Consider the following 18429-nt stretch of genomic DNA (forward strand, 5'->3'; position numbering starts at 1 on the left):
AGCCACCCGGACGCACCCTTAAGAACACACGCCGGAAGTGCGCTCGCCGCCATCTTGGTAAAGGCGCGCGGCAGGGATGGTGGGAGGAGGAATCCCGGAGGGAATTCCTGTAGGAGGTTCGCGATCCTGCGGTGGAAGAGGAGCATGGGACTGTAGCGCGACCTCGCCCTGCAGAAAGGGTTTGAAGACCTCGTCCTGGTAAAGAGACCCCTGAGCGTGGATTTTGCCTCTGGTCACGGAGACCCACGTACCAAGGTGGCTCTTGAATTCGGCTGGACCGTGGCCGGGAGAGCGAGCGCCCCCTCGGGCCGGGGGGTGCCGTCAGGCTTGACCTAGAGCCAGAGCCCGTGCCGAATTGAGGCGAGGGGTGGCCCAGGGGTGGAATTTGAGCCTTGGCCCGGGCTCTTATTCCCTGAAAGAAGGCTTGTTCGGGGTGTAGGGCACAGGGTGTACCAGCCCTTTGGACTTCCTGTGTGCCTGAGGTTGGTCCCAGTCTAGCCTACTGCTCATTTCCTGAGCAGAGCTTAAGGTGCTCTCTCACTTCCCCTTCCAGTGCTTTTCCCTCTCCTCCCACCCGTCCACTTCCAGGTTTTAGATGATTAGAATCGAGATGCTGTGCCTCTTCTCAAAGGGGTTGGGTTGCACAGGATGTTCAGTCTCCAAAACCAAAGCAGTGAATCCTCAGGGGAGACATTTCAGACCAGTGGGGAGATATTTTAGGGGTAAGGGAAAAGAGGATATCATACAGTAGGAGTAGATGGGCTTTCCACAGAATCAGACAGAGGCCCGCTTGGCACTCATCGCTAGGATATAGGTGAAGCCAGTCTGGCTTCAGATCTTTGTGACTCTGAACTTGGGGAGGGACTCACTGCTCCAGGAAGTCAGGTCAAAGGCCATTGAGATGCTTTGATTCAGTCTGGCCCCTAGTAGCCAATTACCTCAGATCATTGGAGAAATAAAACCTGATCAGAACATGTGGAAGAAAGCAGAGTCATTATTTTGCCCCAGAACTCCAGATTGAATTATTTACATATATTTCAGGATCTAAACTTTGCTTCCGAAATTGTTATGGAGGAATGAATAGAAATTGAGAGCTGAAGGCTCTCAGAAAAATGTCCATACACAAATAGAATTTTGTACACAATCCCAAGAAGTTCATGAAGACCATTAATAAGCTTCATAAATCCGCATCTCTGAATCCTTGATGTAACCTAGTCCCCTTTTCTTCACAGATAAGAAAACAAATCCTAAAAGAGGAAATGACTTGTCCAAGGTCACACAGTTTAGGAGACTGGATTAAAACTCAGGTTTTCTGATTTCTAGTCAAATTGTCCTGTTATAAACAGACTATGTCTCACAGGCTACTCAAACTGCATTGTTTAACTATATTCAGTGGCCCCCAAATATTTTCAATAAAGAGATTTCTAGCAAAGGAAACCTTTTCACATGGATGGGGTTGAACGGGACATGGTTAATTGACAAAATTCTGCATATTAATGGGAGTTGTTGAATATTTCATTTTAATATGCCCCTTACTCTCCTTGCAAAGTAGCCAGACTGTTGTGATATCAGAGTGTAAATCTCAGGCTTACTAAATTTTGGCACGTAGAACAAAAATCCCTTAAATTCATCTTTTGCTTTTCTTCCCACTTGCTCAAATATTTCTGTTTTCTTTGTGCCTGCAAGTATCCGATGTAGGAAGTATTGATGGAGAAGATATTATTTCAGTTTTGATGGTGAGAAATAAACCCAGGAAGGGTGAGGATTGCATCACAGCACATGTTAGAGCCGAACGTGGAGCCCTGACTGCTGGACCCCCAGCTTCCGCATGTTTTCCACCAGATGGTTCTATGGTTCCCACATCTTGATTCTTAGCTACAGCTGCAAAAAGAATAGATGTGTAGATGGATACATGGGCCTCAGTTCAGTTCAGTTGCTCAATCGTGTCCAACTCTTTGGGACCCCATGATTCACAGCCCGCCAGGCCTCCCTGTCCATCACCAACTCCCGGAGTCCCCCCAGACTCATGTGCATCGAGTCAGTGATGCCATCCAGCCATCTCATCCTCTGTCATCCCCTTCCTACCTCAGGCCAAATAAATCAGAATCTCTGAAAAGGAGGCCACGTTTGGGAACCACTGCTCTACTCTTTGTTGGCAGAAGTGAACCTAAATCCGTGTGAGTTCATTGTTTTTCCCAATTGGGAAGGTAGTTTTGTATAATGGAGTGAGGTGGGAATTTCTTGTTTGAGCTTTTGAGTCAGCTACACTTGTGTTCAAATCTGAGATTTCCCCTCCTGCTAGTAACTACCTCTTAGGGTTTTATATATAAGGAGAAATAAAATAATACCTGCAAAGATAAATGTATGTCATAGGACCTAATAAATGTTGCTTTTCTTTTTTTCCTTTCTGCTGTCTATCATCTCTGAACTCACGGACCTGGAATTCCTGAGTTCTTCCCAGGAAGATTGGGAGGTTGAGAAGTTACTTGGTTGGCCTGAAAGATGACCGCCCCCCCCCCCCCGCCCGCCACCTCCCACTCCCCACACTTTGCAGCCTTCCAGAATCGTAAGGGAGGCAGCAGGAAGCACTTGCCCCCCTCCTCCTCTGTACACCAAGTGTACCCTGTGGCCTGCTTCAGGGGAGCGCTTTGAGGGGAGTTATGTAGTGGTGCATGTGACCACGGGCTGGGGGATGCGCCTGTCTTGGCTTCAGATTCCCTCTGGAGGTTGTGGGGAGCGGGAAGATCTTAAATGGAGCTCCCAGGCAGGATGCCTCCTCTCAGGATGGAGGAAGCACACAGGAAAGCCCCCAAGGGACAGGGAGGCCTTACACCCGACACCTCCTGGAGACTGGTAGGTGGGTTTGGGGGTCTGGCAAAGTGAGAGGTGATTCCTGCTGCAAACAACTGACTGCTGGCCCTGGCTTGGGGAACAGGGCCCAGTCCTTAGTCTCCAGGACCCCTGTGGTTTGCTCTCCCCTCACGGGGAGGCTCCTGAACCCCTGTAACCTGAAGGGGTAACTCAGGCAGTCACGCTTCCTCCTCCTCTGAGACAAGGCTGGGGCTGACTCCCTGACGTGGGAGAGATGGCGCCCTAAGCTGCTTGTTCAGCAGCCGGCTCTGGCCCGGGTCGGAGGGTGACAGAGGCAGCTGGCGTGTGGTCCTCGGTCCCAGCCTGTGGGGGAGACGAGGGTGTGAGGAGAGGAGCTGAGGATCTGGAGTGAACGAGGGTCTCCTCCCGACTCCCAGAAGAAAGGCCATCAGACCCCAGACCAGAGTGCTGGGTGTCTCAGTGGCGCCAACCCTTCCTGGCCGCTGGAGGAGAAGGGAGCCAGGAGAGGATGTACGTGCTTGAGACGGAACCGTTTCAGTTGCCCAAGAGCCAGAGTCCCTGGTTTTTTACTTTCCCAGGACAGCTGGGGCCTTGTGCTCGTGACTCAGAGATGCCCAGCCCGGGGTGCCGGCCTTGTGAGGGGATGACCTTGTGATGAGAGGGAACAAGAGCAAGAGCTGGAGGCAGAACTTTGAGATGGGGGGTGTCAGAGGGGCTTTTCTGAAATGTGAAAATGAATACATGGGCAGATTTTGCAACACCGCCCAGCCTGCTGTCTTCTCAAGTTTTGCTCCCCAACCTCCACCCGTTCCCCCTGCCCCACCCTGACCTTCCTCCCGTCTTTCACCAAACTCTTTGCTGTTTCTGCTCGCCCAGTGCCTCTCCCACCCAGTTCCCCCCACCCCGTGTCCACTCTTGCCCTGCTCCCTCTCCTCTTCCCTGGTGCCCTGTTCATCTCTGTGTCTGGCCCTCTGGCTGCCCGCCCTGGCCTCCTGTCCTTCTCTGCTTTAATGCGGGACCCATGGGAACTGGAGTTCACAGCAAAACAGGAAGAGCCTGTGAGCAGGAAACTGGGAGTGGGGCGGGGGAGCAACCAGCAGTAACCTCAGCCCCTTGCTTCCCACATCTGCACTGAAGCATCCCCAGGGGCCCCTGCCTCTCCCACTGTAGCCCCCCCCCACAACCTTCGCCCATCTCGGCGCTTAGCTGGTCCAGCAGACCTGAGAGGCACCGCGCTTAGCTGGTCCAGCAGACCTGAGAGGCACCGAGACAAGCATCCTGGACTCTGACGCAGGAGAAAGAGGATGGGACTCAAGTGAGGACATCTGGATTCCAATCCCAGCTCGGCCGCTGACTGTGTGTGGTCTTGGGAAAGGCTCTGACCTGAGCTCAGTGTTCTCCAGAGTTACTGTGCCCTCCCTCCCTCTTGGGATGGCTCCAAGGACCAGAAGAGATAGTGAGGGGGCTGTATAGGAAATAAGCACTGGAAGGTGAATAGTGTTCAGAGTCAAGGTGATGGGAAGACCCATTGCAGAAGGGATTGGGAGGTTGGTTGCTGCTGCCATCTCTAGTACTCTTACTAGGCCCGATCCATCTGATACATTGTTTAATTGCCATCTGATACATTGTTTAATTGCCACGACAACCTTCTGTGGTAAAAGCCATTATTATTATCCCTGTTATAAAGAGAGGGAAACAGAGCTTCAGAGACATTAACTAACTTAGTTAATCAAGTGCTATGTGCTGTGGTTAGTTGCTCAGTCGTGTCTGACTCTGTGACCCCATGGACTGTAGCCTGCCAGACCCCTCTGCCCATGGGATTCTCCAGGCAAGGATACTGGAGTGGGCTGCCATGCCCTCCTCCAGGGGATCTTCCCAGCCCAGGGATCAAACCCAGGTCTCCTGCATCACAGGTGGATTCTTTACAGCCTGAGCCAGCAGGGAAGCCCACTTAATCAAGATCACACAGCAAAAAAGAGGCAGAGGCAAAGCCCAAATTTGAATCCAAAACCTGAGCTCAGAGCCGGTGCACTGAAGCAGTGCTGTGGAGATGAAACTGACTCGAGGTAACAAGTATAGGATAGAAGAGGATCAAACTGTTTTCCTTGTTTATATTCATTCAACAAACGGGACCACAGTACCTACTCTTGTTTCTACTCTATGTCAGGTTCTGTTACAGGGGAGGTAAAATCAATAAAATGAGGTGTCCACCTTCAGGGCAGACCTCGGTGTTCCAGGCAGCGGGGTTCCAGGAAGGCAGGGCTATGGCCTCAGGAGAAGCAGGACAGGGCCTGCCTTCACTTGTGATGGAACCCTTCCTATACACACCCTCTCAGGTCCCCGGGCTGGTACCCAGAGCCGCAGCCTCCCATCCCAGACCATCCAGTGCTGAAGCGACTTCTTTCCATCCCAGCCTCGCCCCAACCTCTTCCCCTCTCGGAGGCCCCCACCCCCACCCCCCGCAGGGCACCCACAGTCAGAAACTCCCTGGAAGGCCCAGCAACCTGCCCGTTTCCACCCCTGGAGTTCTCGCAGCTTGGCCCCGGCCTGGAGATGGTGGGGAGAGCTGCTCGGCCCCTTCCCGAGGCAGGGAAGGCGGAGGGAGACTGGGAAAGCAGGCTGGGGCTCGGTGTCGTAATTCCGGGCCGGGCCGGGACCTTTGCTCTGCGAGATGTCTCCGGAGGGGAGGGGACGACGCTGGAGGCTGCGGGGAGTGGGGTGGCGGTGGTGCCTGGGAGGCAGCGGTTTGTGTAAGAGCCGCTCCGAGCCGCCGGGGTGAGGAGAGGAAGGGGAGAGCCGCGGGCCGCTCTGCGGGGACATGCTGCCGCCGGGCTCGGGGGGCAGGGGCCGCGGTGGCGCCGGGCCGAGGGGGCGGCCGGCCGGCAGGGGCGGAGTCAGCGCCGGGGGCGGGGGCGAGGAGGCTCGGGCTCCAGTCGCTTGGCCCCGGGCTCCCAGCCCCTGCCTCGCTCAGTTCGGGCGCCCCGGCCGCCGCCGAGGCCTGCGGACCCGGGAACTGCAGCATCCTGCTCTCCCAGCAAGGGGGCTCCAGAGACTGCCCCGGCCGGGAAGTCTGGCGGCCCGGGCACCGGTGGGTCTGCGCCTCAGCTCTGCCTTCGGACTCTGCGTCTGCGTGTCCGGGAGTGGGGGCGGGGGTGCGGGGTGTCCCGGGGCTTTAGAAAGGAGGTCTTTGGGGAGCAGCGAGGGAGGGTGGTGATGAAAGCGCAGCGCTCGCTCTAAGCCCCAGAATAACTTGTCGCGATCAGAGGAGGAGGTCTTCTGTGTGAACTTGGGTGACTCCCGGAGGCGAAAATTTTGTCCCGGGAAGTGGCAGGAGGGAGGTTTGTCTTAACTAGCGGTGTTTATCGCGGGGTGGAGGGAGTCTGGATCACAGAACTTGTCCCGGGTTCGGCCCAACGACGGCGGTCCCCAGTGCAGGAGTAAGGGGAGGGGGCTCTGACAGAAGCGGGGGTGGGGGGGTCAAACGTTCCCTGATAGCCTGGAGCGGGGCCAGGGAGAAGAGGTGGCACGGTAGCCAAGACATCAGAGCTGTCGACGGTCGGAGAGACCAGAGTTGGGACTCGACCTCGGCTCTACTGCTGCCTAACTGCGTGGCCATAGGCAATTTTCTTCGTGTCTTGTAACTCCAGTTTGCTCATGTGTAAACTGAGTTTAAGAGTAGCCCTGATGTCACAGGGATGTTGTGAGGAAGGCATGAAAAGCCTTGGCACAGGTGCTAACACATACATGGCAGGTAAACATAAGCTGATATATGAGGAGAGATAAAAGGCAGGATCAGGAGGGGAAGGGGCCCAGTTTGGGAAGAGTGTAACCTGGATCCTTCCTGCAGGACAGTCCCTCGGTAATGTCCAGGACTCCGGGAAGAGATGTCTTTGTGGCTGGAGGCTCCTGTGCCTGATGTGTCTCCTGGTAAGCGTGTTCACTCCAGCCCTCTCCCCTGAGCCTGCGCCCTGGCTCCTCTCCTCCCGCGGGAATCAGCCTCCTACATGACCTGCCTTCTGCCCTCCCCTGGAGAACAGTTCAGAGCTGCTGTGGGTGTTGCTGACCTCCTTCTGCCCGGGTTACCTCTGCCCTGGTTCTCGTGCCTAGCCCTGGCAGATAACCTGCCATCCTTCTCAATCCAGGCTTGCTGCTGGGGAGGCTTGGCATGTCCAGGGCTTACCCAGCTTGGCTTTCAAGAGTTCTATCTGATCTCTGAGATGGATGGACTTCAGCCCCCGCCCAAAGGATAGAGGTTAACATCCTCAATTAAGGTGTTGAGGTGCAGGGGACTACAAGTGGCTCACCCTAGAGCACACAACAATCCCAGGGTCCCAGAGCCAAAGCCAACGTTTTGCTGCCCTCTGTGGGCGGAGATAGACTTGCAGTTTCCCAGGAGAATGTAGGGGACCTGAGACCCTTTGTGTCTGTCTTTTGGGGTTCAGACTCTGCAGTGGAGCTGTGGGAACCAGATGCACGAGATGCAAGCAGCCAGCCCTTGGGAAGCAGCAAGTGCATCCTCAGGGAGGAATCCAGCACACCACAGTCCGCTGGGGGCACTTCGAGGGTGGGGCTGGAGGCGCCAGAGCCTGCAGCCCTGCTCCCTGGTGTGGAGGCCCCTCCAGAGTCCACAGGTGAGGAGCTGCCAGATTTGGAGGAGGGGGCTCCCTGGATCTGGGATCAGGGCTCTTTACCTTATGAGATTGGGGTTAAGTCCAAAGGCTTTGGCGTCAACTTGACATAAGTGATCTGAGTGTAAATCTTGCATCTGTCTTAGGCTCTTCACTCCAGTATTCTTGCCTGGAAAATCCCATGGATGGAGGACCCTGGTGGGCTACAGTCCATGGGGTTGCAAAGAGTCAGACACTAGGCTCTTCTGAGCCTCAGTAAAATGGAAATAATAAGAGCACCCATCTTGTAGGTTGTTGTAAGGATCAGTGCCTGTAAGGGCTCAGACAGTACCTAGGACAGCTTGGCATATGAGAGCTACTTTCTTAGAATAGAGAGACTAGTCTTGGTATAATGAAGTGAATGAAGGTCACTGAGTGCTCAGGCCAGTGGCCAGCTGAGCACTAAGCCTTCTCCCTGAAGAAGAACATGAAGGCTCTTCTCTGCATCCAGAGCTTCGTCCACAAAAGCGGAAAAAGGGGCCCGCCCCCAAAATGCTGGGGAACGAGCTGTGCAGCGTGTGTGGGGACAAGGCCTCCGGCTTCCACTACAACGTGCTGAGCTGCGAGGGCTGCAAAGGGTTCTTCCGCCGCAGTGTCATCAAAGGGGCACGCTACGTCTGCCACAGCGGGGGCCACTGCCCCATGGACACCTACATGCGCCGCAAGTGCCAGGAGTGCCGCCTTCGCAAGTGCCGCCAGGCGGGCATGCGGGAGGAGTGTGAGTGTCTGGACACTGGAGCTGGGGGCGGTTAGGCTGATGGGGAAGAGGGGACGTGTGGCTGCCAGGGTCTGGGGGCAGACAGGCAGCTGAGTCTGCAGGCCTTCCTAAGAGTGGATTAAAGTCTCTTCTTTAGGGACTCCCCTGATGGTCCAGTGGTTAGGACTCTGAGCTTCCACTGCAGGGGGCTCAGACCATCCCTGGTCTGGCAACTAAGATCCCATATGCCACATAGCATGTGTTTTGGGTTTTTTTTGGTATCTTCTTTGTAACCAACGCTCTCTTTTTTTCTGGAGCCTCAAACTATTCCTGTGCCCCATCCCCGCTTCCTGTCTCCCCACTTCTCCCCTCCTCACCCTGTCCTGCTCTCTTCTCAGGTGTCTTATCAGAAGAACAGATCCGTCTGAAGAAACTGAAGCGGCAAGAGGAGGAACAGGCTCAGGCCACATCTGCACCCCCGAGGGCTTCCTCACCTCCCCAAGTCCTGCCCCAGCTCAGCCCGGAGCAGCTGGGCATGATTGAGAAGCTGGTGGCTGCCCAGCAGCTGTGTAACAGGCGCTCCTTCTCAGACCAGCTTCGAGTCACGGTACCTGAGAGCCCTGGGGACAAGACGGCTGTGCCCAGAGCCCCAGGTGCTTCTTGACATCTGACTCAGGGCACTTTGTCTCCTTCCTCGCCTTTCTGGGCAGCCTTGGCCAATGGCACCAGATCCCCAGAGCCGGGAGGCCCGTCAGCAGCGCTTTGCTCACTTCACCGAGCTGGCCATCGTCTCTGTGCAGGAGATCGTGGATTTTGCCAAACAGCTGCCAGGCTTCCTGCAGCTCAGCCGGGAGGACCAGATCGCCCTGCTGAAGACGTCTGCGATTGAGGTGGCTGGTGGGCATGGGGGTGAAGGGATGTCTGTGGGAGGAGCCTCCAGCTAGCCCCCTTGTAAGCCATGTCCTCCCCCCACCCCCCGGCCCGGGAAGTAGGGATGAGGGGCTGCCCTTTCCTCGAAGGTGCCCCAGGCCGAGACCAGCCTGATCACTGTGTGCAGGTGATGCTCCTGGAGACCTCTCGGAGGTACAACCCTGGAAGTGAGAGTATCACCTTCCTCAAGGATTTCAGTTATAACCGGGAAGACTTTGCCAAAGCAGGTGAGGACTGAACTCACACATGGGCTGGGCTGGATGGACAGATGCATTTTGTCCCGTCATGCAGGGGATCCATAGCGACTACAGAGCTGCAGGCCCGGGGTTTGGGCAGCTGCAAAGGGAAGGACCCACCTGTTTTTCCAAGACAGAAAGTTGAAATCCTGATAGTTTTCCCTTAACTGCCCCACACAGATTCCTGGTCTCTGTTGAATTAGGCCAGTGGTTCTCAGACTGTGCTCCCAGGAACCTGAGGCAGGGTTTCCACAGTGTCACCTTAGAGCAGACATGTCCTTCACCCTAACTTTAGCCAAACAAGAAGCTCCATTTAAATCTGCATTATATGTTGTGCTTTTGAATAATATTTTGCTGGAAGAAAAGATTTGCTTGAAGAAAAGCTAGGAAAAATACTTGAAAACCTCACTGAGCCCTTTTGTAGTCAATCACGAAAAACCTTTCACAGACGTGCTCTTTAAGGATCACGCGGACTGATTTCCTCCTTTCAGTTGTGCTTTTTGAGGAGCCGTGGCATTGGCGTTAAAACACAGCAGAGATGCCCAGATGGGGCAGTATTAGGATAAGAGGGAATACTTCTGTCCCCATCCCATAGCTGGAGGACTTTCTCCAAGAATTAGTCACAGTGCTGTTCTCTATCTGACACTTGCTTGCAGGCTAAGCAATGTTGGTTTCCTCATATTCAGTTGCTGGTGTCGTTTGTGCTGTGGGAGAAGGGTTGGAAGGTAGAGGGTGTTTTGGAGGGACAGGACTGAGGCTGAACAAGAGACTGAGTGGTTTCACACCTGAGTCAGTGGGTCTGTAAAATAGGGCTGATGCTGACTCTATTCTCAGGTTTGGAGGATCCTGGTTTCCAGGGCAGAGTTCAGAAAGGTTTCTGGTGACTCAGGCCAGCTCTTGTCTGATCACAGGCCACCCAGTGAGCTTTCTAGGTAGGACTCCCTTCACCACAGGGCATGGGAGGGCTGTGTGGGCACCTCTAGCCTTCTACAGTGCCCAGTGTGCTGCTTGAACATAGAGACATCTAACAGGAGTGATGTAATGACTTTTTCCTTCTTTAGAAGCCCAGCCCTGCCCCCTTTCTCTACCCAACCACGGCCTTCTCCTTCATAACACCCTCCCTTCTGAACCCTTGCCTGTTCTCATGTTTGCGTGTGTCTTTCGGCACTTACGGACTTGGGCCATCTGAATCTGCATCTATTTATAGATTCATTTATATAAGCGGTTTTCATGCCGTAGTGTTTGTCTTTCATTTCTCATGTTTTCAGTGAGGGGAGGAGGACAGCGGTGCTCTTTGGGTAGGTCTCCCTCCCCCTCTACCTCCACTGCCATATGCTGCACGTGTGAGTGACTAGTGACGTGAGCCGACCACACTGGGGGTGCTCACTCAGCGAGCAGCAGTGGGCCCTCACGGGAGATAAAACTCTAAAACTGGCTCGTCCTCCCAGGGGGCTGTTCCGCGCCATTCAAGGCTAGACACCTCACCAAGAAGTGCTTTCTAAACAGAACTTGTCCACAAGTGGATCAAGACACAGTTGATAAACATCGGGGTGAAAGCACAGGAAGTAACTAATTGAGAAGCCTGGAATGGAAAAGTTAGCAGACGGTTGCTAAAAGACATCCGAGAAAACCTAGGGATGGGGTAGGGTGGGGAGAGTTTGACTGTGTTTGGGAGAAACATTCATTAGAACGCTGTCCTTTAGAACAAGTCATGACTTACTGAACTTCAGTCTTCTCAGTAAGAAGACTGGTTCCATTTTTTTTTTTAATTTATTCAACAAACACTTATATGGCAGTTATTATATGTGCCACTCATTATTCTAAGGACCCACTATGAGGTAGGTACTATTATTATTTCCATCCTAGAGATGGGAAAACCAAAGAGCTTAAATAACTTAGCCAAGGTCACACAGCCTAGGAAGTGGTAGAGCCTGGACTCAAACCCAGGGAGTCCAACAACAGAGTCCACACCCTCAGCACACTGCTGTCTCCCCTGTGATGTGGAAAATGAAATGAATTGCTACTATTCAAAGTAAGGCTAGTTGTCAGTGAAGAAGTCTTTTTGTAAACAAACATAGAGTTGCCTCTATTTCTAGTAATGTGGGGCCCTGAAGAGTTCTAAGAAGAATCCTAACAATTATTATTGTGATTATTTAATTCAGAATGTCCTATATGCTGGGTGCAGTGCAAAGGGGTCTGTATGCTTTACCATTTAACCATCACAACAATTCTGTAAGTTCAGATATGATTCCCACCTCACAGAAGAGGCTTAGAGAGGCTAAGAAGCTTATCCAAGGTTACACAGCAGAGCCTGGGGACTTGAGTTTCCTGGTAGCTTCCGAAATTGAGCCATGCTGCCCATGTCTCACGGGACTCACCTGGTGGCTTAGTGGTAAAGAATCCGCTTGCCAGTGCAGGAGACCCAGCTTCAATCCTGGGGTCAGGAAGATTCCCTGGAGAAGGAAATGGCAGCCCTTTCCAATATTTGTGCCAGGGAAATCGCATGGACAGAGGAGCCTGGTGGGCTACAGTCTCTGTGGTTGCAAGAGAGTCAGACATGACTTAGGGATTGAACATCAAAGCCCATGCCACAGTCCCCAGCCTCTCCTCTTCCTCCCCAGGGCTGCAGGTGGAGTTCATCAACCCCATCTTCGAGTTCTCGAGAGCCATGAACGAGCTGCAGCTAAATGATGCTGAGTTTGCCTTGCTCATTGCTATCAGCATCTTCTCTGCAGGTGCGGAGGAGGGGCAAGAGGGAAAACCAGCGAGAGACTCAAATCAGAGAGGGCTGCAGGCGCCATGGGACAACGATTGTGGGGGTGGAGGCCCTTGCTGTGTTCCTGTGGGATGGGAGAGGTTGGGTGCGGCAGGTCCCTATTTCTGGGGCTGTGATTTGGGGTATGGAAATGAGACCCTGGCCAGACCTGCCACTCAACTCTGTTGGTGACCTGTAGACCGGCCCAACGTGCAGGACCAGCTCCAGGTAGAGAGGCTGCAACACACATATGTGGAGGCCCTGCATGCCTACGTCTCCATCCACCACCCCCATGTGAGTCTCCCCGCTGTCCCTCCTCCCTCCTCTCCACAGCTCATCCCCAGCACACCTGCTCTCCCTTCTAGAACCCCTCCCTGACTGCATTGAGCACAGCCACTTCTCTGCCTCTCCCCCAACTCCCCTTCCCCTGGCCCCTCTTCCCTGGGGAGAGACAAAAGGCCCTACTTGTCCCTCTCCTTTCCTAGGACCGACTGATGTTCCCAAGGATGCTGATGAAACTGGTGAGCCTCCGGACACTGAGCAGCGTCCACTCAGAGCAAGTGTTTGCCCTGCGCCTGCAGGATAAGAAGCTTCCCCCGCTGCTCTCTGAGATCTGGGACGTGCACGAATGACAGTTCCTCCTTCGTGTCTTCTGTTTTCCTGGGCTGGATGACTGAGGCTGGGTGGCTGCCTCCTAGAGGTGGAGCCAGATAAAGGACAAACATTCCTGAGGGCTGGGCAGAGGAGATCCTCACGTGGCATTAAAGGAGAGTCAAAGGGTTGGGAGTTTGTGGCTGCTGGGTAGTCGGGATATCCACACTGCGCTCCACGTGAACACTGTGTGAACCCTGTCAAATGGATGAACCTGGGGGCCCCTTTGCACAAGGCTCTCCAGGCGCTGCCCAACTGCTTCTACCACTTCCTGTTTTCCCCCACAGGGCCCCCAGAGAAATTCTCCACTGTCCCTCCGCGGCTTGGCCGTAAATGCCTCGGGGCTGCCACACTGAGAGGTCTGGCACTGTTTATATCAGTTCCGTTCAGTTCAGTCGCTCAGTTGTGTCTGACTCTTTGCGACCCCACAACTGCAGCACGCCAGGCCTCCCTGTCCATCCCCAACTCCCGGAGTTTACTCAAACTCATGTCCATTGAGTCGGTGATGCCATCCAACCATCTCATCCTCTATCGTCCCCTTCTCCTCCCATCTTCAATTGTTCCCAGCATCAGGGTCTTTTCAAATGAGTCAGCTCTTCGCATCAGGTGGCCAAAGTATTGGAGTTTGAGCTTCAGCATCAGTCCTTCCAATGAATATTCAGGACTGATTTCCTTTAGGACGTTTGTATAGGAAGACCAAAGTGAATTTAGAAGGAGAGAAACCGATTTCTGGATTGAGGGGTGGGAATGGGGGCCTGACCACCGGAGGCGGGAAGCTAGTGTGTCCTTGAGGGTCCGCTTCCAGACTCAAGAGGGGAGAGGCAGGTCACAAAGTGGCAGCCTTGGCAGTGAGAGGGGACCTCCCTTTACCAGTCCCATCCCGCCGTAAGGGGTCAGTGAGGTGCTGAGGCTGGGAGGCCAGCTTCCCCTTCAGGGATCGCGCGTCGTCTTTCTCTGGGGGAGGGGTGTTGGATTTCTTTTTCAGAACCAACGCCTAAGTCGCGCACCTGTATTCGCGCGTGCAGGTCCAATGCCTTGGCTTTCCTGAAAAATCAAAGGACAATAATTCCTTCCTCTTGGTCCCGCAGGCCCTGTGGGACTGGGGGAAAAAAAAAAAGGTCCTCCGAAGCCAAGAGGAGGCTGCCGCGTCCCGGGTTGAGCCTCTCAGAAGGGCGGGACTGCATTTCCCAGCGGGCCCCGCGGCGCCGCCCACGCCCCCTTCCTTGGAGCGCACCGGGCGTAGGTGATAGCGCGGCCGCGCCTTCCGGCCTCAAGCCGCCCGCTCCCCCCCCCGCCGTCCCGAGTTGGTAGGCTCCGCCGCCGCGGCCGCCGGCTTCCCTGCACGGGCTGCTGGGCGCTTCCAAACAGCGAGCGGCGGGGGGGAGGAGGAAAGTGAGGTGAAGGGGACGGCGAGACAGTCTGAGAGCAGCTTATTCTGAGAAGTCGCTTCCAGGGTGAAGGTACCATCATCGAAATGGGCTCTATTACCGTGTCGAACTGAAATGTTTGCGCAACGCACACCCACAGCGTTCCCGTGGGTCCTCCCCTTGGCACGTACGCGCCCCATCGCGCTCCCACTCCCTCACGCCTAGGTGTGTGCGTAAACGCCCTTCTCCCGAGACCGGCTCCGCCCTTCGTCGCTCGGCTTGGTGCAGCCCCGTCCCCCCCCCACCGCCGGGGGTGAATGGTACGGCCCCGGCGCCCCTCAGCCTCCCCTGCCTTCACCTAGTCGGAGTGGTGCGCGCCCCCCTGGTGCAGACGCGGAACTGGCTCGCGCTCCCAGCGGCGCCCGGGTCGGGGAGCCCGTGACGCCCGGCTTGCCCGGGGACGTCCAGCCGAGCCCGGCCGGTCCCCCTAGGCCCGGGAGGTAGGAAGGTCCGGACCACTGAGGGTCCTAGAAAGATGTTGGGAATTGGGTTCCTCTGGGGGAAACGGATCCTGAGAGGGAACAGGAGCTCCAGGGGGAGGGGGTCTCTAAGGAGGCCCCAAAGGCGTGTGAGAGGGTATGGGGGTCTCGAGAGGCAGAGCAGGGGTCGGTAAGGAATGGGGGCGGTGGGGCTGGAGGTGGGGGCGTCCGGGATGCTGAGGGGGTTCGGGCTGCGAACCTGGGCGCAGCTCGCGGCTGCAGGGCTGGGTTCCTACGGGGCGGGCTGGCGGCCTTGGTTCCGGGGCGGGGGCGGGGGGAGAACTGTCCAGCAGGTGAGGGGGCGGCCAGAGCTGTCCAGCCCGGGGACCCGAGCCGTGCTAAGCACATGGCGAGCGTGTGTGTGTGTGTGTGTGTTTCTGTGCGCGTGTGTATATGTGTGTGCCCGCACGCGCGCGGCTTATTTTTGGTTAGATTTTGAAGAACATTTGGTTCTTAAAAAAAAATTATCATTATTTTTAATTCGGTGTTTGAAAATTGGCTTGTTGGTGAGTGGAGACGCCGTTGTTCAGTCTTTCCTGCAACAGCTTCCCTGCTCGTCCTCGTGCACCTCTAAATTCGTCCTCCTGTTCCTGTCCTCCCCTCTTCCCCATCCCTGCCTAGCGCCTGCCTCCTTGCTCTTATTCTTCCCCAAGCTGGACCAGTCTGTGCTGATGCGCTTGCAAGGTCACTGCCTGGGGAGGAGGGGGAGGGGAGAGAGCCTCTTGTCGTTGCTCACGTCAGCGAAGATGTCATATCGCTCTCTGGTTCCTGTGGTTTTACTATTAACATCCTGCCCCAAACGGGGGACACATCCAAGGAGCTGGTCCGTGTGACCATTTGTAAGCTGAAAAGACACAGATAATTTAAAGGTCTGTGGATGCAGTGGATGGTAACTGTGTAGAACTTCAGCAGGTAGGTTTGGAGCTTGATGCCTTTGGAATATAGGGGCTAATGATGGGTTCTACGTTTTGTAAATGTGGTTGAGGCTAAAGGCTGAGTGGGTGGATGTGAAGACAGAATGTTGAGTTATAGGTCATGTTAGAGGATGTAGAATCTTTGTGAGGAGGGGAGAAGAGAGAGAATAGTTAGGAAAGCCTTGGTTATCTCTGCAATCTGAATAACTGAAAGCAGTGGCTGTTGATGAGATATGAGCCGAGGCTAAAAATCCATCCTATTGCTAGTGACCAGAATGGTCACGACGTCTCTGGGTCCTTTTGGCTTTGGAGGGAGATGAACACTGTAGAGCACGATAATGATTTCAGTTTTATCAAGTGATTCTCAGTTCAGAGGGGGCTGGGATCCCACCAAGGATAGGGGTCCGATGCCTAGTATATCAGTAGAAGATGCTCCAGGTGAGATCTTTGAGTTTTTTTGGTTGTAAAGGGCTCCTGGTTTTCAGTGTAAACATAGATTATTTCAAGGCTCAGCCTTGAGCTCTGGTCCTGCAAGTTCTGTTTTATTTTAAGGTGCTTTGGCTCTCACTAGGCATTTTCCACGTGATTCTTTTTTTGGGGGGGGAGCAGACATTTTTATTGAAGTGTGGTTGGAAGTACACTGTTACGTTGGTTTCAGATGTACAACAGTGATCTGACATTTATATACAGCATAAAATGACCACCGCAAACACACAGTTGTTTAGAGAATGAGTTATGCTTTTACCCGTCTTCCCATTTCATTCCTGTGTCTCCCTCCCCTTCTCATTCTGCTTGGGAGGAGCTCTGTTAACAGTGCCCTACATTCTGCAGCATGCTCATGCTTCCATAGCAGTGGGGAGACCCACAGGGCTCTTGCGGCGCTAGTGATGCCTAGAAATGAGTATACGGTATGCTTGGGAACTTGGTTTTGGTTGTATAGAGGGGAGATAATCTCTTAACAAAATCTGGAAATAGGACCACATGCAAACTAAAGGCACACGAGGGAGAAGATAACCTGATAATCAGTAGATGCTGTCAGTGGAAGAGGCGTCTCTAGATTCAAGGAGAATGAATTGTTATGGGCACTGGGCAGCTCCGGGGTAGCAGCTGCTAGCACTGTGCGGTCACCAAGCCTGGGAGGGGTGGCAGCTCTGCTATAAATAGTGCTGGAGCCAGAGTTGCTATGGAGACAAAACCGAATCCTATTACCTGCAGGCCCTCTATGGGGAGCAAGGGAAAGGAGGGAGAAGTATTTTGAGGATTTGAGAGGTACTGTAAATAGTTTTTAAAAATTGGTAAGTAAGAGAGAAAAACGATATAACTTCTCATCTGGATCAGATAGAGCCTTAAGCCTGCAGGGAGTGTTTGCATTGTACCTGCAGCAGCAAAGAAGGGAGTGGTGTGTAAGAGTGTGTGTAGTGCAGTGGGGTTCTGTGTGTGCAGTGAACAAGATCCTAGTGTGGCCATGTGTGGAGCACAGAGGTGCAGTGCTGGAAGCGCTGAAAGGGGCCTTGGCGTGGAGTGAAACATTTTATTTAGGGAAGTATATGGAAATGGACCAGGAAATAAGTTGCAGTTAAGACATGGAGTGAGTGCGTGCTCAGTTGCTCAGTCTTGTCTGAGTCTGCGACCCCAAGGACAGTAGCCCACCAGCCTCCTCTGTCCATGGGATTCTCCAGGCAAGAATGCTGGAGTGTACTGCCATTTCCTTCTCCAGGGAAGACATGGAAGCTTTTCCTAATTTTTGGACTGTGGTTTAGAAATTTCCCTGAGCACCTCTCCCTCTCCTCACAGAAATCCTGTTGTTTCTGCCTTTAGATTCTTTATCTCTAAGATCCAGAAGGACAGGGCCTCATCCAAGTGTATTGTATTACTGACTCAAATCCTGGAACCACAGTAGAGGCTGAAGCCTATGATTCAGCACCAAGGGCAGAGCTAGTATCTGTAGCCACTCGGCCCCTTTCTTGCTTAAAGAGGGAAGAAAAATGGTATGGAGGCAGCAGCCGGGGCAGAGAGAGTCCTTGTTTGAGATCACATGGAGGTAGAGTAGCCATCTGTTGTTGTTGTCTGAATGCAATTAAGTATAATCTATAGGGTAGTTTCACATCAAGCTGAATGCAGAATGTTGGAACAGAATAATTAGGTTTCTACCTAGAGCTAGGAGTGCAGATTAGTTCTGATTAGAGAGTCTGGTTTGATCCTGATGCACCCTGAAGCAGTCCTGAAAGTGGCTTAATTTTTGTTATTATGATAATTGAGTCCGGATTGGACTGACCAGGCCTGTTTTTCAGAAAGAGCCCCAGGAGTGAGGCTGGAAACGACCTGGTTTGTAGGGATGGGGAGGTGAGCCATTATTTATCCTACTTCTTGACATGTGACTCTGTGAGCTCATAAGCCCGGACAGAGCTCTACACTGGGGAAAGTGTCATGTTCTCCTATCTTTAGTAGTAAAATGGAAGATCTTCTGACCTGGGTTGACGTGGAGAGGGATGAGTCCCTTAGGTGAAGCAGTGGATCTTATCAGTACTTGTTTTCCTATTAGACTTGGCTTTTCAGATAACATCAGAATTCGTCCGGCGAACCTTGACTCCATGCCTGGTGCCTTGAAGTTTCTCTGAGATGAACTGATGAATTGGAGCCATGGTGCAGAAGAAGAAGTCCTGTCCTCGGTTACTTGACTACCTGGTGATCGTAGGGGCCAGGTAACCAGGAAGTGCTGATTTTGTCTAGTCATCTGGGTAGCCACAAAATCTGTAAGGAATCCCGTCCCCTACTTCCAGGTTGCTTTGCATATCTCATTCTTCTGTTATTTGACCCTGAGGGGAACTTTGCTGCCAGTTG

At 53.6% G+C, this 18429-nt stretch overlaps 2 protein-coding genes across 45 annotated transcripts in view; both read left to right on the forward strand.

Annotated features, from left to right (window-relative positions):
* Positions 1 to 48: 48 nt before the first annotated feature.
* On the forward strand, positions 49 to 12898 carry NR1H3 (nuclear receptor subfamily 1 group H member 3). 15 transcript variants are annotated; one of them, XM_060400089.1, is made up of 12 exons: positions 49 to 255; positions 2091 to 4322; positions 4746 to 4898; positions 6680 to 6759; positions 7275 to 7463; positions 7951 to 8217; positions 8595 to 8803; positions 8907 to 9086; positions 9254 to 9353; positions 11984 to 12097; positions 12317 to 12411; positions 12603 to 12898. In XM_060400089.1, the coding sequence occupies exons 4-12, from the start codon at positions 6717 to 6719 to the stop codon at positions 12747 to 12749; spliced, it is 1344 nt and encodes a 447-aa protein (XP_060256072.1). In that variant the 5' UTR covers positions 49 to 255; positions 2091 to 4322; positions 4746 to 4898; positions 6680 to 6716; the 3' UTR covers positions 12750 to 12898. The 15 variants fall into 15 exon arrangements, with proteins under 15 accessions (XP_060256072.1, XP_060256074.1, XP_042089409.1 ...); XM_060400091.1 differs by lacking the exon at positions 4746 to 4898; XM_042233475.2 differs by lacking the exon at positions 4746 to 4898 and having other exon boundaries at positions 2091 to 2177.
* A 1601-nt stretch (positions 12899 to 14499) lies between these two features.
* MADD (MAP kinase activating death domain) overlaps positions 14500 to 18429 on the forward strand; it is a 40155-nt gene continuing 36225 nt past the window's right edge. For all 30 annotated transcript variants that reach the window (XR_006056432.2, XM_042233479.2, XM_042233481.2 and 27 more), the window contains exons 1-2: positions 14500 to 14635; positions 18131 to 18290. Coding sequence is in view for 29 of the 30 variants with exons in the window: in XM_042233479.2 (XP_042089413.1) it covers positions 18229 to 18290 (62 nt within the window). In the remaining variant the exon portion in view is untranslated. The remainder of the gene's footprint in view (positions 14636 to 18130; positions 18291 to 18429) is intronic.

The sequence above is a fragment of the Ovis aries genome, chromosome 15 (assembly GCF_016772045.2).
Source record: "Ovis aries strain OAR_USU_Benz2616 breed Rambouillet chromosome 15, ARS-UI_Ramb_v3.0, whole genome shotgun sequence".
NCBI classification, from domain to species: domain Eukaryota; kingdom Metazoa; phylum Chordata; class Mammalia; order Artiodactyla; family Bovidae; genus Ovis; species Ovis aries.

Excerpts from the sequence above, each read along its gene's own strand:
- NR1H3 (XM_060400090.1), top strand. The coding sequence starts at position 6,717 with ATGTCTTTGTGGCTGGAGGCTCCTGTGCCTGATGTGTCTCCTG. Across the intron at positions 6,760-7,274 it reads TGTGCCTGATGTGTCTCCTG|ACTCTGCAGTGGAGCTGTGG; the intron begins GTAAGCGTGTTC and ends TTTGGGGTTCAG. Across the intron at positions 12,098-12,316 it reads TATCAGCATCTTCTCTGCAG|ACCGGCCCAACGTGCAGGAC; the intron begins GTGCGGAGGAGG and ends GGTGACCTGTAG.